The 20,065-nt window shown below is 36.7% G+C and overlaps 1 protein-coding gene across 1 annotated transcript; it reads left to right on the forward strand.

Moving 5' to 3' along the window:
• The first annotated feature begins 6,896 nt into the window (after positions 1–6,896).
• Positions 6,897–18,583, forward strand: LOC148959046 (uncharacterized). Its single transcript, XM_089111400.1, has 3 exons — positions 6,897–7,806; positions 11,920–13,232; positions 16,243–18,583. The coding sequence occupies exons 1-3, from the start codon at positions 6,987–6,989 to the stop codon at positions 17,302–17,304; spliced, it is 3,195 nt and encodes a 1,064-aa protein (XP_088967526.1). The 5' UTR covers positions 6,897–6,986; the 3' UTR covers positions 17,305–18,583.
• Positions 18,584–20,065: the final 1,482 nt, after the last annotated feature.

Genomic DNA, 20,065 nt, shown 5'->3' on the forward strand with positions numbered 1-20,065 from the left:
CGCTGGTACAGCTTTGTCAATTAGTGTCCTCTCCTGTGTATCCGGTCGAATGTGCTGCAGCTTTCTATCTGTGTAGACAGTCGTGTCCCAGGTAATTGGAGCATCTCTATATTCTGCGACTGCTAATGGATGATGATCAAACCACTTGTCGGTACATTCTATGTCGTAATTGCTGCACATCTTCCAGTGTACCTGCAGGGCCACCTTGTCATTACGTTTCCTGTACTCTCTCTGGGCAAGCTTCGTGCATCCACTGATAATATGCCTTACAGTTTCAGTAGAGTGTCCACACGATCTACTCAGAGGTGTCTCTGAAGTCTTATCTATGCTTTACTTGTCGAGTTTGTTCTTAAAGCTAGTTCTTAGGCAGCTAAGATCCAACATTCTGTCTCCTTTTTCAAAAAACCACTCCTAAGCCAATACCCAAGAATTTTCTCCGGCTATATCTGATGTTTGTCGCACAAACTCTCCATGCAGGGCTTTCTCCTTCCAGTACTTGACTTTTTCCTCGCGCATTCTCTTCTGGTAGTTCTGGATACTCTCTTTTTCATCTAAGACCTTCTCCTGCAAAGCAGCTTGAAGCATCCACTCTGCGGTCTCTCTCAAATAGCCATGCAAGGACTTACTCTCCTTCTTTGTACATTTTTCAATGCAGATCAGTCCTTTTCCTCCTTCCTTCCTCGGATGATAAAGTCTCGCAACATTACTTCTGGTGTGCATACATCCAATCAATGCCAAATCACGACAGAGAAGAAACTGGCAATTTTAAGATTGTGAAGAGACTGTGATAAAACTTAGAATTTTTAGCTTTTATTTTTTATTTTAAATATTACTTGTTTCAGGCAACACTATTTTTAGCGGTATGTTAGAAAACTTACTGAGTTCTGTGCACCTAGGAACTCACTTTGAATCCACCTCTGTTCTGTTTGTGCAACAATAGACATTCACATCCAAAATCTGGTTTTTATATTGTTACTCTTTTCAGTGTGACTACTTTTACCAAAACTGGAAGTAAGAAAGTGGCCTTTCTAAGCATGACGAGGCGAGGCACATTGTTGAAAGACATTTATTTTACGGAATTCAGTCCTGGCCTTGGGAAATACGGAAAATATCAAAAATTTTATCTGTGAAAATTCTGCACTGCGCAATACAAATTTGTCGCACCTGCTCAAATTAAAAAAAATGCCCCCCATTCCCACATAATATCTGCCACTGAGTGGATAATCCCCTAAATGTCTCTTTACAATAACAGTTGATGAGGAAACATCAACAATGTCTGTGTATAAATTATATAGGTCCGTCAAAAGACATTACCAGGTCTCTCACGGAATAAAAAATTAAGATTTATTTTTACTATCAAGTCATAAGAAGCGACGATTGGCCGTTGGTGCATCGGCAGGAGTCGCTATACCTTACCCTTACCAAAACAAAACCTCAAACCTTCAATACAACTTTCCCCTGGTTTTAACCATTCTCTTTCTTTGTCTCGTTTTTCAGCAAAGGTGTTTTTTTGTGGCTAACTCAATTACTGAAAGACTTAAAACAACAGCTATTTTGAGCAGAAGCAAATTCCTTAACAGATTCCCCTACAGTACATTCATTTCATGAACTTTCTGAACAAGATGGAGAATTCTTTTGTGGCACCTGCCTTCATAATGCTTTTCCGGTTCAATGTTTGAATAATGTAAAATTTGTGAAAGAGCTTAACATCGAAAGTGATGAATCCCTCATTCATATCGTAAATATCACTACCGGAACTCATACGTCATCGTCTTCTATCCCTGGGGATCAACGTCAACACCTTGTTCACACAAGATGCACGAAAATCCGAAATTGGAATATAACTGATTTTGACAAACATTTGTTGACATTGGTGCATCCCTTGTGCTGTTTAAACACGTTATCCTTATTCTCTTTTTCACAATTGATTATAATAATCTGCTTAATCTTTCTTACAATATTAGCTTCACTTGTAAATGAAACTCAACAGCTATCTCGTAATTTGACTAAAGTCAACTTAATCAACTCGAAACTTGCAAAGTAACTTACTCGAAACTTGGAAATAAACAAGAAATACTTTTTAAGAGTGACGTAGATTCTAACTTACATAATTTCTCTAAATTAAATTATGAACAATTTTTTTGCGGTACAGAATTTGAAAATGGCTTTGAAAAAAAGCAAACATTTTACGACATACTAAAAGCTTTTTCGTCTGACACTCCTCAGAGCATAAAACGTCAGAATAGGTTCCGAAAAAACACGATGGAAAAATATATACCCAGTTGTGGATCGAAATAGGCCAATCAGAAAAACGCAAGCACAAGACCGGTATAGTTGACCAATCAGTGCCGCGAGCCTAAAGAAAAATTACCAATGGAGTCCAAGAGAGAAAACGAACTCCTTTTGTCTACACAATGGCGGCTTTTTCGTTTTTATGTAGATTGACTCCAAAACTGCTAGATGGAAGGACGACCGGGCTCTGCCAATTATCCGAAACATGTCGTCATTATAGAGTTTTGAACAATCTGGGTTGTCTAAAAGATGTTGACCAATGGCAGAATCACTTGTTTTAACAGTATATATATTTATTTATAGTTGTGGTATACAATGATTCTTGAAAAACCTATCATCATTTTTCGATTACTTACAATCTACTTTATTCAAATTAAGTAAGGAATATAAGCCAATATTAAATTTGAGGTGACTTTACAATTAACCTTTTTAAAGTTGACAGTTCGGCTAATGCTGATTCCTTCCTTAATTTGATGCTCTCAAACTTTCTTAAACCTTTAGATTTAAAGCCAACTAGAATTGTTGAAAATTCTTCTCCTAGCCTAATTGATGATATTTTAAAAATGGCTTTGAAAAAGCAAACATTTAAGTAAAATAAAGCTTTTTGTCTGACAATCTTCGTAGTTTGAAACGTCAGAACATAAATCTGACGTTTGTTCTGATGTTCTAACGTTTTAAACCTTGAAGAGTGTCAGACAAAAAGCTTTATTTCACTCGAATGTTTGCTTTTTCCAAAGCCATTTTCAAGTTTCGTACCACCAAAACACTGTTTGATAATACTTTCATAAACTCTTTAGACACAGTAACAGGTGGTGATGATTCGATAGATAAATTATCTGATCATTTTTTCCAATCTTCACCCTATTTGAGGTTGAGAATAGAACTAAAGTTAAAGAAAACTCGATGTTTAAAGATTAACTCAATTTTAATAAAGAAACATACATAAATAATTCCGAACAGATAATTTCTTTTTCTGTTGATGAAACATTAGACTCAAAATGCGAAAAGTTTCACAACAACTTTCTTACCCTGTTAAACAAGCATGCTCCATTAAAAAAATCGAAACGCTTTAGGAAAAAGCAACGCAAATCTAATGGCATTCTAAAATCAATAGCTACAAAAACCTCACTCCAAAAAAAGTTTATCGAAAGAAAAGACCAGTTTTGGTTTCTACGTCATGAAAAATACAAAAAATACACTTAATCGTGTAATTTAACTAAGTAGACAAAATCATTACACTTCATACTTTAATAGCTTCAAAAATGACTCAAAGCTAATCTGGAAAGGAATTAAAAAAATTATGAATAAAAAATAATCGTAAGTCTCATCAAAGGATAAAACTGGATTTTAAGGGTAGGCTTTTTTCAGACGATAAATAAATTGCTAATAACTTTTTTACAAAAGTATAGCTCCTAACCTAGCTAGCTAGGACTGACTATAAGGCTTTATTAAAAAATGAAATCTCAGAAATTTCTTTTCACCTGTTTAGCCTGGTAAAGTTAAATTATGCTACTCAAAGAGTTTAAATCACAAGTTTCATATGACATTCCAGTTACAATGGTGAAATACATAAGTGATTCTTTATCAAGTGTTCTATCTGACTTAATAAACGAGTCTTTAAGTAAAGGGCAATATCATTCTCTACTTTAAGATATTAGGTTATTCTAATTTACAAAGCAAACTCCAAATTAGACGTTTCTAATTATCGTTCAATATCCCTGTTAACCATTTTTAAAAAAAAGTTTTGAATATTTCATGCATACTCGACTTATTAAATTCTTAGAAAAACAAAAAATATTATATTTCCATCAGTTTGGCTTCCAAAAAAAATAAATCTACAACTCAAGCAATACTTAACCTATGTAACCATCTATCTAATGCCATTGAAAAGAAATAAATTTCTTTTTGTATGTTTTTAGATCTTGCTAAAGTGTTTGACACAGTTGACCATGAAATATTAATATCAAAGCTTTCTCATCATGGAATTAGAGGTACTGTTTAAAGATTGGTTTAAGTCTAATCTCTTTGATCGAACACAAAACTTCTATCTTTATTGGGTCCTATCTAAGTCACCTTGTACAACCCATGTAGTTCCGCAATAAAGCGTCTTAGGTCCTCTATTTTTTCTATTATTTATAAATGAAATGCCAACTTCCTCAGAAATTCTGAAGTTTCATCTTTTCGCTAATGATACTAGAATTTGTTCTCTCATAAAAACTGGCATAGCTTAAAAACTATTGAAAATACTGAATTTAAGAGCACCTCAGAATGGCTTTCTACTAATCAATAAACAATCTTTTGGTGGTGCAAAACTTAAAAATGGCTTTGAAAAAAAGCAAATATTTAGTAAACTAAAGCTTTTCGTCTGACACTCTGACACATGAATAATGCGACATCTTAATTTTCTTTCAATCTTCGTTGAATGAGAAAAAGTCACCTGTTGATAGAAGTGGTTTGAATCATCTGTATGCTACAGTCATAGAACATTCCATTTGCTATTCAAATCAATCTATTTTGCTGCAAAAGTTGAAGCATTTTAGACTTCAGAAGTAAGAAAACATCATTAATGATTAACAAAAACATGTAGACATTTTATGGTTACTGTTGCCTAGATAAAATTCAATAGCCGTTCAGAATTTATGATTAATCAACCAGTTGCTAAACCAAATGAATCTTACATATTCATGTAATTCAAAAGGATATCCATTGACTGTGGGTGGTTAATAAAGACTACATCAATATTCTGTTGATACATATTCTTTTCAAGCGAAAACTAAGTTCATGTGAGCTGGTTGTGGTTTTCTGCAAGAAAGAAAACGACATAGAGATCAGAATTTTAATATGTCATTTTAAAAACTTATTAAAAAAGAAATTGAATTGAATTAACATTTTATTATGTATAAATGGAAGCAATCAGTTATTTGAACCATTTTAAGAATCATTTTGAAAAAAAATCTGTTATGATTCAACAACATGGAAATCTGTTGACACGACCTGTGCAAATATTCCTGTTTCGAAACTCCTGTTGCAGATAAATTTTCATGGCCTATGTATAAAACACCATTGAAGATTGTAAATTTCAGCGATTTACTATTAGTATACTATCCTTTTTTGACTTGCTTATCAGGATTTTTCATGTTCTTATGCCACAAAAGTAACTTTTCACAAAAGGAGCATTAAGAGAATGACAATTCGTTTGGTTGCAGTGTCGTTTGATAACATGAAGTCATCTACGAGATTACTATCACAGGAATATTGCTAGGTGTAAGCTGAGTTCATTCAATAAAGCATAGAAACAGCTCGTTTCTATAGGACATAATTTGATTCTCTGGGACTAATATTTCTTTGTAGCCTTTTCCTGAGATTATATTAAAAAAAACCTTATAAAGATGAATTTTTAATCAACTTTAAGAGAGAAAATGAGGCATCGACAAAGATAAATATGAAAATATACTTACTCTGAACTGGCGATCTTTAATTGATATCCCTTTGTCAAAAAGAGCATATTCCCAGCAAACTCAAAACATTCGCATAGAATATCGTTTTTTATAAATATTTTTCAATCTCACAATTTACTTGATTACTTTAAACCATGACAATGATAGAAACTTATTCCGCCTGTGAACAAACCTCATCATCTACTGTATTTTTAATTATAAGCCAAACACAGCTCAAAGAAGGTTTTTAACTAGGTAAATGTTTTTCGTCTGAAAATAACTACCAAGGTTGTATTTGATAATTGCCATAATTACCGAAATAAGTTGCATACCTTATGATTCATATAATACTAGAATCAAACTATCAAAATGATTTTATGATTTTTTACAAAAGCAATTATACGGTCCTTACTTTTACCTTTTTTTGCCTAAGGACAGGGGAGACTGCCTATTTGCATTTCAGCACAATCAACATTCGGAATTTGAATAAATTTAGATTGCTCTTTGCGTAGCAGATTCAAAATATTCATTGTTAATTGTTCAGCAGAAGTGATCATAATTAAAACCCAAAGGTATGACTGATGTCGACAGCAATTGACTGATATACAATATGAAATTGCCATTTGCTGCAGAAGCCAATAAACTTTGCACAGGTCATGTTTGCTATCTAGAATACGTCCAAAGTTTGTAAGAAATGAGAAATCGATCAAATTTATAAAGTTTTTTTGACAAAGCATGGACCTGCGAAAACATTATTCTTTAAAAGCGGATATGATTGTCTTAGATTTGCTTTCCTAATTTCAAGCCACATGTTTTTCTGTTGAGAACTGGTTGAGCAACTATAAATTATCAAACTTAAAATCACAACAAAATCTACTACATCTTGCAATGATGTGACTTTTTTATGGCTACAAAACCTTGTTGTTAACATTATGAAACCTAAGGTTAATACGTCCTAGCATCAAATGAAAGAGTGTCTTCGTTTAAAAAAAAGGCTTAAATACAATGACACCTTATGAGTTTTTCATAAACATACAGAACAGGAACAGTTGACGTTGCTAGGGTATCAACATTGTATTGGTTTTAATGTATCGATTAAGGTCTATGTAATACAGTATGGGCTAAATAAACCACCTGTCTTTTATTTGCTTTACAAGCGAATAGAAACATTTAAAAGGGGTGCTTCAATATGTCATGACACAACTATAAAGCTGCAATGCACATTGCTCGTATCTTAATCAAAGAGTGACCGTGGATATGGAACGTTTTTTCTTATTCCTTGTGTTCTTTATTTTCGCACAAAAAAAGCTTGTTGTAGGCACAAACTTTGGAGTGTCAAAGACCTATTACATTCGCCATTGTGATGGAAAGTGCTTAGAGTACGATGAGGTCCGTCAGGTCCTGGTTTACGGTCGACTTTGCCGAGAAAAGTTCCAATGGCAGGGAGGAGCAAGACTCATCCATATACCAACAAAGAAATGCATCAATATCAATGCCACAAGCGATGGAAGCTTCTTGTCCTTGTCAAGCCAATGCAGTGGTACAAACAGTTTGTTTCAATACGATGAAAGCAATCGAGTGATTCGACATCTTCTCTCTAACAAATGTTTGCATCCAGAAAATAGAGATGCTGATCCTGCAAATAATACTGCAATTGTCCTGAAGTCAGGCTGCGATGGAAACACCAACAAATTCTACTTCAGAAAGAAAGCCTACTATATCATCCGGCACTTTGGTGGACTATGTTGGGTTTATAACTCTGCAGAGAACTTGATCAAACTGATGAATCCATTTGCATGCGATCGCTTTGAGTATATGAATAATTACCATTTGAGGCACGTTGAAACCGGCAAATGTGTTATTTTCTCAAGTTCATATATACGACTGACTGACGACTGTCAATCTCCAGAAACAATTTACAAACTCAACCAGTTCTCTCTACTTGAGCATGGACCAACTAATTGTATACATCCTTTGAATGGAGCTTTATATCCTGCCAATGGAAATTTGCTTATCCTACATAGCAATGGATGTACTGATGAAGACCGCGCGAGATTCTCCTTCTTTGACGATAAAGGTAAACCATTTGTTATATATCAAAATAGATAGATGTAAATTCATCATAGCTCTCTGGCTACATAGCTCTCTGGTGCTCTACCATTATCTTGGCTATATGTGCTCTATCATAATCTGTTAACACTCGTGCATTGTCTTGTGCACAATACAATGGGCTTCTTTGATCTGTTGATATCATGTGAATGATGCACAATACAACCTTATAATGTAGCCATGTTGAATTCTTTTTGTTTGTGATTAAGCCTAATTAGTTTTCAGCATTATACGCCACTACTTTTACTATGCTTTACTGGGAGCTCTGAACTTCCAGCAAATTTGGTATTACTCCAATTAAGTAAACCAAGATAAATACTATTATAGTTCTTTCGTTTTATCTTGATTAAAGGTTGTCTATTATTTGCCGATTATAAATTTAAGATCGCTGATTCGCAAAGACCTTCTTTATAAATAAACCTCAGTTTTAGGCTAGAAATTACCAAACCCATTCGAATGTGAACAGAACCATTTTATGTGGAAGGACATGCTTTGGGCCTGACTCAGGGGTGTTATGCTAGGGAGCTTAGGGGGGTTAAACCACCTTGTTAATGAGAAAATTGGCGAATTTCTACTTTTGCTATTCTTTTTGCAAAATTTTGTACAGGAGCCCCTCTTGTTATTTTGGTAGCACTACACCACTAGGCTGAATGGTATTGTGGCTATCATTACTGAAAAAATGGTTTCAACATGATTTATCTTGAGGCCTACCTGGCAACATGGCTACTGGTTGTGTCGAGTTTTGTGGAGTTCTGAAACTCGCCAAAGCAAAGATGCCATGGCTTGACCCTTTTCGATTCCAACACAGTCACCGCCATGAGTTTCTATTTTGTTCGAATAGTCTCTTATTCTTTTTTCTACCCATTTCTTCTCTCAAAGTTGAGAAAATTATTTTCTAGTTACTTGCCGTGACATCTTTTGCCATGTGGAGGAATAATCTATTCACTCTGTGCTCCAGAAAATGAACATCGTCAAAAGGAAGTGGTGAACCCCCCCAGCTTTGCTTCACAAACATCTCGTTATATGATCTTACCCCCTAGAATTACTTGCGAGATTATTCCCAGAGGATCGTATATTGAGGCAAGACTTTTTAGCAGTCTCTTCTTAGATATAACTGTGATCTGTTCTTCCGGAAAGGTCAATCCAATTGTATCATCTACCTTGTTCCAAGATAGACCTAGAAGCTTTGTTTTCGTCTGTCTTCAACCGTAACTATTGTTTTGCAAAACTCTGCTTTGAATTCTCTGTATTATTACTTTCCAATTCTGGTATATTCGAATGTCATTTGTGTAATTTAAAGCCGGCTACATCGAAAATCTTGATTACTGTCGTTTCCAGTTTCTGCAGATAAAATTATGTCATTAAAGGGCCTCTCCAGCCAAATTTTGCACTAGCATTTTATTGGCCAATCTAAAGGAGTTGAGCCTGCTGATCACGAATTCGTCATTTGTTTTTCGATATTTTTTACAGTTTGTGAGATATAAGCTCTTGCATTTCGATAATTGAATTGAATTAACCGACAAAAAGTTTTCGGTTTGGTGACACTGTGACGCAATTTTGACGTCACAGTGTATTTCGTTAGTCTCGCCTCAAACCGAATCGAACGACAGCGATTCGCAAATTGAACACTGCAAGTGATGGTACTCTCAGTTCTGTTCCACCGGCTTTTAGTTTGAGCATTTCAGATATCAATTCTGAAGCCTTTAGTTGTTCATCGTTTCTGGAGAACAACTGAAGTGTCAATTTTGATTAATTATACGCGAGGGAAGAGCTGGAACAGGAAGCCGTAGCTTTGTGGGCCTACACATGTGATCAAAACAAAGTCGTGACACAGCATGGACACATTCCAACCCGCAAACTTAGAATGATTGTAAACATTTAATATTTTTCGATCCTAAACAGCTCGTGCTCTAGATTTAGATGCCGTTATCAACGCGTGACCATGACTCCTTCACGATTCGGTGGAAGATATACGAAATTCACGGCGAACGAGAGCCGCACATTGTGACGTCAGAATGTCACAAAACTGATTCGTCGTTTTTTTTCTCGGAAAGGTGCAACTTTAAAGCCTTATAACTTCTAAACTAATTGGAATTTTGCAATAACAACGACTTTGCCATAATACACGCACCAATTGCTAACTTTTTAGTCAATAAAAATTTTTTTTTGGCTGGAGAGGCCCTTTAACATAGATGCTGTGTCTTCCTTCGTTCACTCCATAAGGAAACTCTTATTTTTTATTTTTCAGATGTCCCTTAATTGTAGCCCCAAACAGGAATGGAGAATGGTTTAGACCGAAAAGTATGCGCGCAAACCGGCATGTCCCTCTTTCCTCTCTTCTTTGTCAAACCGCAAAAGATCTCGGTCTTCCTCCTTTATTCTAATCGGTAGAAACGCCTGTTTTTCATGTCTCCTGCTAATGAGACTGGTTTCACTCTGTTCCATATAAGATTCTGCAGCAGCGGTCCAGTTTCTAAACATTCGTTTGATGAAGCTGCATAATTGTTGGCTTTTGCAGAGGCATCATACACCACCCTTGCTTTAATACTTTCTGCAGCTTCCTTCACTACAGGTTTGTAAGGCAAATAAAAAGAACTTTCCACTTGGTTCGTTCTCTCCTTTTTCAATGATCCCATGTGCCTCCTGGTCTCTGATTACCTGATTGTACTTTATAAACAGCTCTGGTTCCCTTTCTAATTTATGACCTAATTCATTCTTGCGATATTTCCTGTCTTGTTATTTTGCAGTTCTCGGCATTTTGCTTTCCTTGAGAGCGCAGGCTCATAGCACCCTTGTAGATCTTGTCTTAACTGTTCTTAGAACGCACTTGAACGCACCGTAAACTGAAAGATCCTCCTCTTGTTTGTTACGATCCTCAAGGACTAACAAATCCAGACTACAAAGATGCTCATAGTCTCCAAGAGTGCCTCTAGAGAAAAAAATCTGACTTTACCCTGTATCGACTCCTGGAGACATCAGTGTCTATCCTAATCTGGTTTGCTCTCCTACAAGATCTCCTGGTTTACCAATTTTTACCTTGGCATTTGTTTTGATCTTTGCAAACTCTGAGGCTCCCACGTTTAGGTGAACTGGAAGCTCTGGCTTTAGATCTATATCATCCATTCTCACTCCTTGCAAGTGTTGATACCTTCTAAGAACATCTTCGTATCTTGGATTCTTTATAGCTTAAAGCACCTCTCGACCTACTTACTTACGTCAATCTCCAATTTGAAATCATCCTTAATGCTGTTAACTTCCACATTGTAGATCTCTATGCGCTTGTGTGCTGTACTCAGCATCCTATCTATTTGCCTAGTTTGTTTCAACACTGGCTTTATACCCAACAGGTTCACCAATGTGGCTGAGATATACGAACTTTCGACACCTGTATCTAACAAGGCTCTGCATTTTACTCCGTTTACGTTGTCGACAATAATTGGATTTAACTCCTTTTCCCCCTGTGGCTAAAAGAGATTGTTCAGCCTTCCTGTCACATATTGATTTATGGTGTTTGCCATCACAGATTTGGCATCCACTTTTCATCCTACGTTCTATGATTTTGTGACTGGATCACATACAGTTGAAGCAAAGTCTAATTTTCCTTTTAGTTGTGCGAAAATAGGCTCAAAATTTCTTCCGTATTTTTGATGCTCCACATACCAACGTGAACGGGGCCATCCCCTTTCTCCAATTTCAACTCTTGCACGCTTATTTTTAAATCCTGAAATTCGTTTATCCGTTTGTTGTAGATCTCGAGTTGTCGACTGACCCTAATTGTTGCAGTATTTCGTCTGTTTCTTTGCCGATAAAGTTTTGAAGACGGATTTTCCCCTCGAACTTCTTCTCCAGTTCTTCGATAAAGTTTTGAGAACGGCCCGACGCTGCTTTCTGTGATGATGGTGTGTAGCCTCAAATACTGATTTGATGAGGGATGTGGCAACGTCTTCTGATGAGGGATCATTTTATCTTAATTAATGTTGATGTTTTTCTCCGAGTAAGAAATTAATTGCAAATAGAAGAGCCAGTTTGAAATATTTTATCTAATTTCATATATACTAAACATAATTTAACTATATTTCAGATTTACTTAAAGTCAAGATCATATCCGAATCCTGTAAGGACATCCCGCCAGATACTGATTGTGCTCATTGCAAAAGTCACGTGCTAGTCAATGGCCGTCAACACAGTCTAAACATGCGTGGGATAGATATCGTTCTCTTTGATTTCAGAAGTGGCCTATTTGAGCATAGGATGAATTACGATGTCGTCGGCAGCACAGTACATCAAGACCATTTAGCAACGTTTCTAAATAACCTTCCCCCAGGGAAGATCCTGTTCATGTCAGCAAAGGATGCAGTTAACATGAATAGTGGTCTAGCTCTTGCGCTACAAAAGATTGGTCTTTCTGCAACATTTGCAACTGCCCCTGTTCCAAATGTCAATATGTCTCTGGCATATGTTGGCTATACAGGACAGGTGAGAAAAGATTGGGAGAAATCTGTTAACAAGATTGGGGGGTCAGGAGCTTCAATTATTGAAGTCAGCATCAAGACTTTTCATGAACGGGATGGAATTGATGATTGTTCAAATGAACTTGGAGTGCGAACCAGAAAAATACCGGATTCTAGGTTTTATGCAAGGACAAGTTGGAGTAATGACATCGACCACATGCCTCATATTGCTAGATTGCATTCTTCTAAACCGGGATGGTGTTCAGGTACTTATGTACCGGTGTCGGAATACTTACAGGTGGATTTCGGAACCAGAAAAATATTAAGTGCTGTTGCTATTCAAGGTAGTGGTTTAAACGGCAGAAATGGAATTTCTAAATTTAAAATAGAGTACAGTAATGACGGAATAAATTGGGAGTTTTACAATAGAGGTTTAAGCTCCGCTGTGGAATTGGACGGTCTACAAGGGGAACATACTGACCAATTTGAAACAAAGGTTAACTGGATTCAAAACATACAAATGAGGTTCATTAGAGTTGTTCCAACAGCAAAAGCTTCTGATTACTCGACCTGTTTGAGAATGGAGTTATTTGGATGTTCCATATCAAAGGGTTTTGTAAGTGTAGAACTTTCGCCATCGTCTAGCATGTTTGTGAATGACATATTCACAGGTAAAATATCTCTCTTCGGTACCATAACGAAAAACATGTCAGTTCATATTTCTACGGCCCCAGATTTCTCTAGCCTTGCGACAAGCAATGATCAGTTTCACTTTCGCAGGATAAATGCATCGACAACAGTTGATAATGGAACTGTCATAATGGACAATGGTGAGATTAACCTGCTGACCGACTGGACTAGAAAGATTGATAATGAAGCTCTGATTCAGTTTGGTTTAAAGGGAGATATTTACTATGCATTTGAAGTCGACTTTGTCGGAAAGGTAGGCTTTGTTAAATTTTTTAAAGAATGATTTTCTAGCAAAAGATGCTGCTACCTATGCAGTATATCGGTAATAGAACCGCCCAGTTAACTCTTCTCGTGGTTTTACATTCTTTCTTCAGATCATCTAGTTTTTCACAATTTTCTCTTTCTTTCAAAAAGGATAGAAGAAATCATTATAACTCTCCATATTTTATTCAGGCCTTCCATTTGCAGCTTTTTTATCATGTTCGTACATCTCAATCAAATTGTTGCGGAGCTGATAATATTTGTTAATATACCGTCAGCGTTTCTTGATTGAACTGAGCATGTTTTCTTTTTACAAAACGTCACTGAAGCAACCGCTCGATGGTTGCAAAAGCATCGTCTTAGGAAATATGTACCAAACTTCATGCTGATATCAAAAGATGTCATCAAATTTGAGAGAGGCTGGTTGCTTGCAAACCTTAAGTTTCAACAGACATGACTTTTAGGTTATTGGTTAAATCGCATTGATGTATTATTTTACAATAGTTCACTCAGTTTTCAAGCTCTTTCCGACGCTATTATCGGATTTGAAAACTTCGATGATCAAACTTTTTGCTGACCGTGCATTTTTCACACGTCCTGAATGGTGACTTCCATCATGCTCCACAGGGTTAAAATTATAAGTGGCCCTTAGTTGTATGATAAACCTTTCAAAGTTCTTGTAGTTAGATTGGTAAATGGTAATGCAAATTGCCTATCTTTTATTCAAAAACAACAAATTACAATGGTTTGATTGGGAAAGAGCATGTGATCATATAGCTATATCAGTCAAAATTTGTACATTTTGAGGAATTTCATTCTACCCGCCAGAGTGTGGAAAAATGTAAAGCGACGATAATATCAAGTCATTTGACAGGCAACGTCATCTTTTCAGTTAGGAGTTTTGTAATCTGTCTACATCAAACAAAAGATCTCGACTTGTGTAAACAAAAAGCGTTTTTTTCTCTCTTGGACACTTCAACTAGGTGAGAGATTAGCGGTCGCTGATTGGTCAAAAACAAACAACAAATCAAATGTGTCTTTCTTCCTATCACATTACTTCCGATCAACAAATGGATAAGAATTTTTAGCTTACTTTCGACCATTATCTGTCTTTTATATTTTGAAGAGTGCCTGTCTTAACCCTCTTTATTTCCGCCAAAATGCGTTCTTGCTTCATCCTTTCTCCGAACCGTGCCGTTTCAAACTCCTTTTAGTGCTCAAAAAGCTTCTGTCTTATCAAAAATCCCCCTAGAATATGAAATTGATATGCAATCATATGTTGAGTTCAAGATGACCTCATCTTATATGCCAAAAAGCTTACCATTTAAAAAATAAAAATACACACATCTATTGAAATATTTAATTCTGTGTTTTATCTATATGAAGACCTAACAACTAGTGGCTCTCGCGATGTGGCCAGTAGGCGAAAGAAAGCAGAGTGACTTTCAAAGACTTTATTGTTTTCAGGCAATTTGTGACAGTCAAATGTTACTGCAGCAGCAATGACCTGAATTTGTAGCTGGTCAAAACCTTATAAAAATGAATCTGAGAAAGCTGTAGATTCCCCTCGTTAAAGTAAGACACCATCTTGTTCGTACCTCTCAAACATTGGCAAAAGGATAGATTAGATTTCGATAATCCACGCGCCATTAAGCCTGCTTTTCATATATCGTAACCCGTCGGCGATGATCCCCCGATGCACAGCATTCCTGATGGTCGGGGACCATCCCCGATGGTCGGGGCGATCCCCGATGATATAAACAATATTGAAGCGCCAAAACTGTAATTTTGATGAAAGTTTGGGAATATGGCTGCTGATGAAGGCCAATAGTCAACTTTTGATACTATCATCGATCTATGATAAACACATTGATAATTTCGGGATATACTTGCAAATGAAAATTCATTACAACAAAGTAAGAAACTTTCCCCTCGCACCCGTCAGAAAAATATTGCTCTAGAAGAAGCCATTGTTACGATGAAGCTAAAAAAATAGTGGCAAATCCGGGTATGAATTTTCTTGGGAAAATGCCTGTTTAGAGTATTATGTAATGATCATGACATAGCTTGAAGATTCACCCTGATTCACCTTGAAAAAATGACGAAACTCAAGCTTAAGACTAGGAATCAAAGTAGGAATTATAGCCCCTTTGATGTTCTCTGTACTATCGAAAACATTCCAGTTTTTCCGCGAAACAGTTACCCTCCCTTCAGTTCAAATGAACATTTTATTAGAGAACATTCCTGATCCATTGTTCTCTTTACTATTGTTTGTCGGGAAGCGTCGGGAAAGTCAAATTATTTTGACTTTTGCGATGATTGGGGATGATCGCCGATGGTTCCCGATGACCCGGTTTTCATATGTCATAAACCATCGCAGACTGTCATAGACCATCAGGAAGCTGCATAGATCATCGCCGATGAATTACGATATATGAAAACCTGACTAATAGAAAACGGATATTTCTTATATCTACAACCCTTTTTCGTCATGGCTGCTCTAAACGTCAGCGGTGTATTACTTATCGAAGGAGCTCTCTGCAAATAATGAAGTTCCCGGTTTCAAAACATATAAGATTTCCTTCTGCGTCGTTTCGCAATTACACTATTAATCGCTTATATATTTTTCGCTTTTTCAATATAGCTGCTTTTTGATAAAGAAGGAAAGTTTATTCGAATTGGGGATTAAAAGAGCGTTTACTCGAAATAGTACGGTGAACTGTCGAGATAATTAAATCGATCATAAAGAAAAGTATTGAAGAAAAATGGGAACTTGCTCAGCAAGAGAGAAATAAAAGCAAACAGAAGATTTTGCCTTTAAAGAGAAAGATCAAAGAAAATTGATAAATAGCAACAACAAAATTTTGCTCAGCGGCTGAAGATGATTCAGAAAAAACATTAATTAGCATCAGATATTTGTTCTATTTGATAACAAAATATCACTTCTTGAGCCGTCTTACAAATTTCTTTTATGAATTGTAACTCTATGCTTTGGTTTCAAGGTGGTAGACGCTGCACATCCAATGGGCAATACCTTTCTAACTATAACCACAGAAACTGAGGCTGGAATCCTGGCTTATTCAACAACGTATCAAATCAAAAGATCCAAGACAGATTCCAGCAATCTTCAGTTTAATTTAACAACGTTCAATTTGGATAATTTGGTTGAAAACAGCTATCTTTACCTAAACCTCTCAATTTCCCATTTGATTGGAAAAAGCAACTCAAATGCTTATGGTGTAACTCTCATGATTTATTTCAATACCAAATTTCTTCAGTTGAAATCACTGGCATTCGTCAACACAAGTCGCTTCAGTCTACCCCCGTCCAGAAACACAACCACGCCTGGGTTTATTATGATTCAAACTGATACAATGTGGCTGCTAAACAGGCAGGAATTCTCGATAACACTCCAGGCAAAATACCCAAAGACTTTATCAAGAGGAGAAAACTGCAATGAAGATATCATCATTGATTTTGCGTATAAGAACAACTTGGCAAAATTCAATGGAACTGTGAACTCGACTTTAGAGAGGAATGTGCCATTCAAATGCAAAATTAACCAGAGTAGAGATATCAGGGAGAAATCAGTGAGGTTGCCGTCTCTAGCATTCAGCATGATTTATGACGAAGTAAATCAGCAATTCTTTTTCTGTTATCAAAATAAAACACACACGACAAGAGACTCTGCCACTTGCTTTTTCACAGAGAAGCAGAATGAATTTTGGCGACAGCTGCCTTACATTTCCTCACTGATGGGTGTTGATGTTGAAAAGAAAACTGTCTATGGATTGAGCAGATTTGGAATATCTTATGCTATTTCTTATTACCCATACAGTGTGTTTGATCAGATGGAAGATTCCGAATGGACACAAGTAAAGGATCAAGGGCAAATCAGAAAAGCTCTGAAAGCAGCCAGTGTTGATTTGTTACCATGGTCTCCAGAAAGCTCTTGGATAATAGATGACTCCGGCCAGGCGATTTGGGCAGCAACAAAAAGAGGAATCTCTAAAAAAGTAGATGGAGTATGGAAACGGAAGGTTGCTTTTGATGAATTCAGATAACGAGCTTTTGAGATTGACATTACCAAAAATCATATCTACGTTGGTACTATTTGTTCTTGCACAGTGTTTATCTGTTCTAGCACATGTTTACATCATCTTAGGTTCTTGCATACTATAAACCCTCACGTCTAGTAATTCTATATTTTAACACACAATTAGTTCACTTTTGTCACAATTTGCGTTCTTGATGTTCACTTTGAGAAACGAAGCATTTTGGACGTCAAACAATAACATTTTTGAAATGTTTCCTCTATTATAGCTTGCCATTTGCGATTAAAAACCCTTTCAGAATGGACATATGTTATTCATTTTTAAAAAATTGTCATATCAGGTTGGTGACTTAGTAGAAATGCTCATTCTATGGTCTAGGGGTTAAATCGATGGAGGCTCATACTTAGGGAAGGGAGAACTTAAACAAAACCAAGCCTACCTGGCACAACTAATAACAGGCTCTTGCAGAGAACCTCGACACCGTGACGAATATTTGTGGCCAGCTATATTTACCAGAATTGTTAGTATCCAATATTTGCTTTCACTAAGATTTTGAATTAGAGCATTTTGCATTTCGTCGATTCAGCGAATATTTTTGCTTTTCTTTCTGTCTGTCTGTCATTGCTATTCTTTCGGACCTCTTAATCGTTTTAACATTATCTATCTTCTAACACGGAAGCGTAATAATTCAATTTCAATTTCCTAAAATTTGTCTTTGAAACTCATGAAAATCAGTTCATCGAAACAGGCCAATCAGAAACGCGAGGTCTGAACTGTTAGGGTTGCTCCATCAGTTCTACTAGCCACGTGGCATAACGGGGGCCTCTAGGCTGCCTAAGGAAAAAGCTGAGACGAAGCCTCGAAGAACGGACTGCAAGAAAGTCCTCGTTTTGAAGACAAGGTGAATTGGCGCAACTTCTTAAAAACAAAGATATAAAATAGTTTGGAAGACCGTTTTGATCAGGGGCCCATAATCATCGAACTAAGATGCCCTAAACTACGCTACACCAATTAAATTGCTTCTAAAATAAACAGTTTGGGGGTCATACATTCGTGATCGTTGAGAGCCTTCGTGTCTTTTTGTATCACATAATTCTATGTTTAACGTAATGTAATTGGTAATCTGAGAAAAGCAGTTACAACAAACGTCTTTAGAGCTTCCACTCTAGCTAAGCCGTCTTAACCTAGTCCTACCTAGGATTGGTGATTTAGAAGAAATGTTCATTTTAAGGTTTAATGGTAATTCGAAAAAGGCACATACGTAGGGGAGAGAGAAACCAAGGCTTCAATTGGGCCTACCTGGGACAACTAATAACAGGCTCTTGCATAGAAACTTCCATAGTGACAAATTTTCGTGGCTCTTTGTGAAGTCTAGCAGGTAACCAAAATATGAGAATTCGTAAAAAATGGATAGATGGATAGATGGATTGATGGATGGATGGATGGATGGATGGATGGATGGATGGATGGATGGATGGATGGATGGATGGATGGATGGATGGATGGATGGATGGATGGATGGATGGATGGATGGATGGATGGATGGATGGATGGATGGATGGATGGATGGATGGATGGATGGATGGATGGATGGATGGATGGATGGATGGATGGATGGATGGATGGATGGATGGATGGGCGGATGGATGGATGGATGGATGGGTGGATGGATGGATGGATGGATGGATGGATGGATGGATGGATGGATGGATGGATGGGCGGATGGATGGATGGATGGATGGATGGATGGATGGATGGGCGGATGGATGGATGGATGGATGGGTGGATGGATGGATGGATGGATGGATGGATGGATGGATGGATGGATGGATGGATGGAGCAGTGTTACTGAATGGAAAGTTTTGGTTTTAATATTAGATTTGCGTTTGAAAGTTTCTAACGCCATTTTTATCTGGAAACAGAATCTAGACACTACAACGTGGCATAAGTATTGATGGATTCGAACTGCAAACATCTCGAAGAATACCCAAATCCATGTGCTGTAGATATATCATGACTTCTTCACCAATTGATATATCTGTATGGGGTCACACCGTGCGACCGGTAGATTGCTCCGTGAAGCTGTGAAATTGTACAGATTTGGTTAGGCAGACTGTGAATAAAGCTTGACCATCAGTTTTTTATTAGCTTAACCATCAGTTTGACTGTCATTCGAAAACGTTTCTTGGCTTCCTCTGTCTTCATAATCTCCTCCATGTGCTGATTGGCATCTTTGAACTTTCATAGCATTCTATTAACGCCCAATATTCTTTAGCCGAAAAGATACGAAATTACCACAATTTTGGAATGGTCGAAGCTAGGGAACATCTGCCCCCCCCCCCTCCTCCGGCTCCCTGCCACGATGCTCCTTTCGTTGCTTATCCTAATATAGCTAGCTAATAATAAAAAAATCTTATGGCATAAGTTGTGCACAGAAATACAAGAGTCATCAAATATTGCCCAGTTTAATTCAGATAAAAAAAATGGAAAGGAGAAGAATGTTGTTGCAACCTGATGCTACGTAGCTCATGTTGGATTTTGTGACTAGAAAATGAAGAAAATAATCGCCTTGGTGTGAAAAGAGTGAAACATAACTATAAACTCATTGTAAAATTTTCAAAAAGTCTGTTAATCTTCAAGTTCTTTTCTTTCAATTTATTTATCTAATTGTTATATACATGTAGTTATTGAATATTTATTCTTAAATTTTGCAAAGAAGGCCTAAATAAGCTTGTACATAGATATCTATATCAAACCATGCTGTGAATAA

The sequence above is a fragment of the Rhopilema esculentum genome, chromosome 11, assembly GCF_057945365.1.
Source record: "Rhopilema esculentum isolate cy_ngs chromosome 11, ASM5794536v1, whole genome shotgun sequence".
Taxonomy (NCBI): domain Eukaryota; kingdom Metazoa; phylum Cnidaria; class Scyphozoa; order Rhizostomeae; family Rhizostomatidae; genus Rhopilema; species Rhopilema esculentum.

What these genes read in the sequence shown, in the direction of transcription:
- LOC148959046 (XM_089111400.1), top strand. Translation starts at nt 6,987, where the DNA reads ATGGAACGTTTTTTCTTATTCCTTGTGTTCTTTATTTTCGCACAAAAA. An exon ending in CTCCTTCTTTGACGATAAAG is followed by an intron (nt 7,807 to 11,919) that starts GTAAACCATTTG and finishes ACTATATTTCAG; the next exon opens with ATTTACTTAAAGTCAAGATC. An exon ending in AAGTCGACTTTGTCGGAAAG is followed by an intron (nt 13,233 to 16,242) that starts GTAGGCTTTGTT and finishes TTTGGTTTCAAG; the next exon opens with GTGGTAGACGCTGCACATCC.